At 58.1% G+C, this 6000-nt stretch overlaps 1 protein-coding gene across 1 annotated transcript in view; it reads left to right on the top strand.

Moving 5' to 3' along the window:
* The window catches only part of PLEKHD1 (pleckstrin homology and coiled-coil domain containing D1), a 29806-nt gene extending 24695 nt beyond the window's left edge, over positions 1-5111 (top strand). The window contains exons 9-13 of the mRNA XM_027111616.1: positions 1180-1358; positions 1873-2005; positions 2406-2550; positions 2877-3026; positions 3322-5111. Of these exons, the coding sequence (XP_026967417.1) occupies positions 1180-1358; positions 1873-2005; positions 2406-2550; positions 2877-3026; positions 3322-3491 (777 nt within the window). The 3' untranslated portion in view covers positions 3492-5111. The remainder of the gene's footprint in view (positions 1-1179; positions 1359-1872; positions 2006-2405; positions 2551-2876; positions 3027-3321) is intronic.
* Positions 5112-6000: the final 889 nt, after the last annotated feature.

Raw genomic sequence — 6000 nt, forward strand, 5'->3', positions numbered from 1 at the left:
CCCACCACTTCCTTCTTGCGGCTCATTCACTGAGCTGTTCCCCGGTGAAATTGAGCGTGAGGGAAAATCCACTGCCAGATCACCTCCACTTGATACGGAAACAGCGAGGGAGGAGGAGGAGGGGGCATGTGTCAAGGACAAGGTGCCAACTCTTTAGCAGGGCGTCCAGGTGCACACTCTGGCCCCAGCCTCTGCTACCCTCCTGTCCCCTCTCCCTCTGCTGCCCCTCCACACGCAGCACAATGACATCCCCACATCTGGTTTAAACCACTGAACACAAGTGCCCCGAGGAAGCCGTGACCTCCACCCTCCACACCTTTGCCCACACTGCTCCTTCTCCAGAACGTGCTCTCACCTCTTCTCTGCCTAGAGAACACTTTCATCCTAAAGCTCAGCTCAAATATCACTGTAGTCAAGGTTCCCCGACTCTTCGAAGGAGGGATTTGCTCTGAGCTCTGGGTCCCCCCAGCACTTTGTACATCTGTTAATGCACTTGACACATGAGGTTGTGTTTTCCCAACAGTGAGCTTCACTAGGTTGCATCTTAAGTTCTCTCCAAGCCCAGCACCTCGAGTGAGCCTGGCATGTCGTGGGAGATCCGTGATGGTTACCAGATTCATGAACTGCCTTGCGGATCGCAAGGTTTCTATTCCCCCTTGACTGACTGCGGCTTTGTGGTGCCTTTATTTGTTTATCTTTCCCTGTCTTACCACAGGAAGTCGTTCTCATGGGTAGTTTCAACTCCAGAATCTCTTAGTAGTGCAAGATCCCAGTCTGATAAGTGGGGAGAATGTCTAAGTCTGCTCGTGGACTGGTTCCTGTTGGGTGTTCTTCACACAAGCCCAGCACACTCCCTCACTTGTTCCTGGAGGAACAAGGACCCCAGAAGCTCACGATGCCCTTGAGCCTTTGGTCCCCGTTGTAGTAGGTGCCCCGTCCACGTCCACTGCCACGAGCTGGGCTCCTCCCTGACTTCCTCGGTGGAGGAGTAGCCTTGCCTCAGTGGGAGGAAGGAGATCCTCGCTGGCCTTTTACCTCAGGGAAGAATGAAGACATTTCAGGTGTTCCTCAGAGGACTGAGCGAGGAGAGCCTCACTTCCCGGAATTGAAATCGAGGTGAGGGCAGCCATGGCGGAGAACCTGACTTAGGCTCTTTCTCTTCGCCTCCCTCCATGCCAGGAACTCTCCATAGAGAAGAAGAAAACCCTGGAAATGCTGGAGGAGAATGAGAACCAGCTGCAGACACTGGCCAATCAGAGCGAGGAGCCCCCTCCCAGTGGGGGTCTCCATAGCAACCTGAGGCAGATAGAGGAGAAGATGCAGCAGCTCTTGGAGGAGAAGCTTCTGGCGGAGAAGCGGTGAGGGAGCCCTAACCCCCTGAGTCCACAGAGGAGACTCTCCATGAACTGGACACCTGGGCTCTTGGGTTCTAGTTGTCCTCGATCAAATGGGTCACTCACTTCCTTTTGGCTAGGACTCAGTTTCCCCACCAGACAAATGGGAAGCAATCCTTCACTATCCTAAACAGACTTGATAATTGTCTCTTGCAATGGTGTGACCCATATAGACAGTCATTAGGCCTGTCTAACAGAGCTTTGTGACAGGCTGGGCAGGTCCTCTCAGCCCCATTTTACAGATGAGGAAACTGAGCCTTGGAGGGGTTGGAGGACCTCCCCGAGCTCACAGAACTAGCAAGACGTGGACCCAGGACTCCCCTCACTGACCACATTACCCCCATCACCACCTGGGAGACAGGACCCAGCCAGTTCTGGGGCTCACGAAGCAGGGTCTCAGGTTTCTCCAGCCAGGTCCCTACTGGAAGGGAAGCCCCGTTGGTGAGTGGGCCCTGAGTGAACACCTCTCCCGGGGCAGGATGAAGGAGAACGAGGAACGCTCGCGGGCCCTGGAGGAGGAGCGGGAGTTCTATTCCAGCCAATCCCAGGCGCTGCAGAACTCGCTGCAGGAGCTGACAGCGGAGAAGCAGCAGGCCGAGCGGGAGCTCAAGGTGCTGGGCCACTGGGAGCACGTGGTGCTCGGGGCCCTCCCCTCACATGGAGGCTTACTTCCCTCACCTGGAGACACTTCCCTCACATCCCTCCCCTCACCGGGCAACTTCCTGAATGAGCCCTGCTAATCTGACCAGCCAGGTGCAGGCAGTGCAGCCACCACGAGGGGAAGCCCTGAGCCTGACCTGCGGCGGGGCATCATTGGAGACACCTGTCCCGTGCAGGGGCTGAGTCCCGGCCATCGGGTGGAGGGCGTAAGACAAGAAGCAGGATGTGGTAACTTGCATCCCAGTCCGGAGGCGAGAAAGCCCGCTGAGCCACCGGTGATCAGGGAAGGCCTCCAAGGGATGGTAGCTGCCCCGCCAGGACCCATTTCCCTCTCCTCGCCTCTCCCCTCAGGCTGAGGTGAAGGTCCGCGTGGAACTGGAGAGGCGTCTGCGGGAGGCAGAGGGGGCCTTGCGGAGCCTGGAACAAGGGCTCAACTCCAAGGTGCGGAACAAGCAGAAGGAGGAGAGGATGCGGGCTGACGTGAGCCACCTGAAGAGTAAGCCCTGCCCCCGCCGCCGGCCCAGCCCTCGAGCTCTGCCCAGCCGTCCAGGCCCTGCGGAGCCCGGCCTGGGGCCGGAGCGCCACTCGGGGGCCTGGTGTGCACTAGGTGACCCATAGGTGTTGATGGGCATCTCCTGGGCGTGGCTGCCTTTGGCTCTTGGATCCGGGGTGGGGGGAAAGCCTGAAGTTCTGCCCCCTTTGGCAGGTGACTTAGGTCTTCAAAGGGATGGGGGTCAGCGTATTTCCCTCTCCACCCCACCAGGATCCTGGGGAGGGGAGGGGCGGGCAGGAGGGGAGGGTGCAGTGGAACTGCGGCCGCAGGGTTCTTTGAAGAGTGCATCCGGAATGCGGAGCTGGAGGCCAAGATGCCGGTCATCATGAAGAACTCCGTGTACATCCACAAGGCGGCCACTCGCCGCATCAAGAGCTGCCGCTTCCACCGGCGCCGGTCCAGCACCTCCTGGAATGACGGTGGGTGTGGCTGCCCCCCCCCCCACCAGGGCCCTGGCGGGTGGGACGGTCGGGGCTGTCGGTGACTAGGCAGGAAGAGGGCAGGGCGGGGAGGGAGAGGGGCTGGCCCAGCCCCGAGTGTGGCCCGAGCCCGGCTCCCCCAACCTTGGGCTTCTCCCGGGGTCATGGGAGCCCATGGGCCGGGAGGGGCTGGAGGATGGGGTGCGAGGGAGGGGGGCTGGGGTTGGGGACAGGGCTGTGCCCCAGTGGAGGGAGGGCTGTTCACGGCCGGCCCGTGGGGCCACCGTATCCCCAGTGAAGCCGTCCCAGTCCTTCATGACCTCCCAGCTGGAAGCCAACAACATGCAGGAGCTGAAGGAGGTGGCCAAGCGGCTCAGCCGGGACCAGCGCTTCCGCGAGTCCATCTACCACATCATGGCGACCCAGCCTGGAGCCCCCTCTGCGCTTCCCCCGGTGGGAAAGTGATGGGCGCCCCTCCCCGCCGCCCAGGTCCTTCCTCACTGGGGGCAGGAGGGAGGGGGAGGGGGAGGCCTGACTCTCCGCGGCTCCTCTCTGCCAGCGCTCCACGTGGGGGCCGGCCTCACCCGCAAAGGACAGGGACGCCACCTCCCTTACCCTCACCCCAGACCCTACCCTTGGGTCAGCTCAGGCCAAGCTGGGTGCCGCCTGGTTGTCATGGTGAAGCAAGGATGCGGCCTGGCGGCACGGAGAGACTTTTCTGGCCGGGGAGCGGGATGGGCAGGGCAGGGCCCACCACCTTCTGCCGTGCCCGCTGTACTTCTCTGTGACTCTGCCGCCCTGCCCACCTTGACCCTTGCTTCCCAGGGCTTCCCAACCCTCTTTGCTTCTGAGAGCCACAGGCGTCCCTCGGTCAAGGCCCCTCTTTGACCACACCGCGGGGCAGGGAAGAAAGGGAGCTGGCACAGCCGCTTCTGGGCCGGTGGCCTGCCACCCTCGCCAGACACACCGTTCCCGGGGCCGGGCCCTGGCTGTGGGGCCACCCACTCCCTGCCCTACTCAGGGTGACTCGCCCACCTGCAGCCTCCGCGCCCTCCGGGGAAGATGTGGCCCCGACATTCCTCCTGTGCATGTACCGAGGGCCCTGGGCGGGAGGGAGCTGTGGCCAGCAGCGAAACTGAGGTCTCTCCCAGAGGACAGGCAGCAAGTCAGCGAGTGGAAGAAGGCGGCGGGCTCCTGCATTATCCACTCCTGGCCCAGCAGGGAGGCTGCTCCCTCTGGCTGCCATGGCCCTGCTGGGCTGCGGGACCCCAGAGGTCTCCCTCCCAGCTGCCCTTCCTTCGGTCACCTTGCTGCCTCCTCTCCCGTAGAGGCTTTACCCAGTGAAACAATGTGACCACGAGCCCTGGAAGATGGGGGGCCATTGGTTGGCGCAGGGTCATCAGAGGCGAAGCTGAAACATCTGTTCGCAGCTTTTCTGGGAGACACTGCCCTCCAGGGTGCTAAGGACTGTGTGTCCCTCTCCCATGGACAGACTGTCTGGCTCCTCTCCCTCCAGGCCTTCCCTCCGAAACTGCCTGAGTCTGTTGGTCTCTCCAGAAAAGGGGTCTCCCTGGGGTCAGGGTGCTCAGGGGCACGGGTAGTATTAAAGGTGCTGATGGTCTGCTGCTTGGACAATGGAGCCCAGTCTGAGAGGTGGACAGATGGCTGCAGGGCAGGGGCCTGCAGCCTGTTCTGTGGGAAAAGGAATGTTACTGACTCGAAACATGGGCGTGTCTGCGGCTGGGCCAGCCAAGGCCAGGCAGGCTGCCCTGCTCTGCGGGCAGGACTGCCTGGTGAAATGAACCTCATCAGTCCCTTCTCAGCGGTGGGTGGACTTGGATGGCCTCAGCCAGTCTCTTACGAGCCTAGGTGGGAATAGGGGTGGAGGTGCTTCAGAATCAATGCATCTGAAAGGCATGAGTCTCAATGTCAAAGCTTTAAACGTGTAGAAACCTGCATAAACCTGAACTCATTGACCTAACGTGTCTGTAGGATGGACTTTAAAATAAGGAAGCTTTAGAAACCAAGATTACTATTTTATTTTCTGTTTTTAAAGAATTAAATTAATAATGGTTTGTTCTTGGAGAGATATCTTTCCGAAATTTTCAAACGCACTTCCCGGCCTGGGCAAGCTATTAACCAGAGAGGAAAGTGCTTTCTAACGCACATTCACCAATCTCTAATTTCTTCCCTCCTATCTCACCCTGTACTTTCCACGCCTCAGGCAAGTCTGTGTTATCGTCAACCAACTGATCAATCCATAAGTATTTATTTGTTAAAAACTTACTCTGTACCTAGACACTGTAAATAGAAAAAGAGTAACATCCCTATGTGAAAATATGTAGGGGTGAAAATTACTTACTGGAAATATATGGACCTGATTTTTTACAGAAACAAAACCCTATTCCTCGGCCGATTAAAAGGGTTGCCTGCCGCGTCGCTTGCACTGTGGTCATTGCTAGAGAGATGTTGCCCCCTGCAGGCTGAATGTGGAATTATGGAATTGGCTGCTTGTGCTCATTAGCGCACACGTTTCCCTCCCTATGAGGAAGTACTCCCCATTGCTGCACCTCCAGGGAGTGGCTTCTTAATATCTGAAAAAGCTGTGTTCCCGCCCTGAGGTCCTGGCTGTCCCCTTGTAACAAGGACTACCAGCCAGATTTTCTTCTGATTTGAGCACAGACCAAAAGGGACAGAGCTGACTGCGCCCATGGGAATGGCCTTAGGCAGGCAAAGGGTGCCTAGTTTGATGGCTTGCTAGTTTTGGTGTCCCTATTGGAAACTGACAGTTCTACCTGCTCTGATGAGGAGAGGCTTATGCTTTTGTTTTGTAATCATGTAAGGGAGGGAGAGAAATGGTGATGACTGGGTTCTCCTCCTGTTTGATCCGTTCCTTCACTGGGGAATGGATGATCTATATTGTAGCCCTTTATATGTTGTTTCCCAGCATAATTATTAATGACTCCCCCTTTTG

This window comes from Aethalodelphis obliquidens, unplaced genomic scaffold (genome assembly GCF_003676395.1).
Source record: "Aethalodelphis obliquidens isolate GAN/ISIS:26980383/991018 unplaced genomic scaffold, ASM367639v1 scaffold10, whole genome shotgun sequence".
Lineage (NCBI taxonomy): Eukaryota > Metazoa > Chordata > Mammalia > Artiodactyla > Delphinidae > Aethalodelphis > Aethalodelphis obliquidens.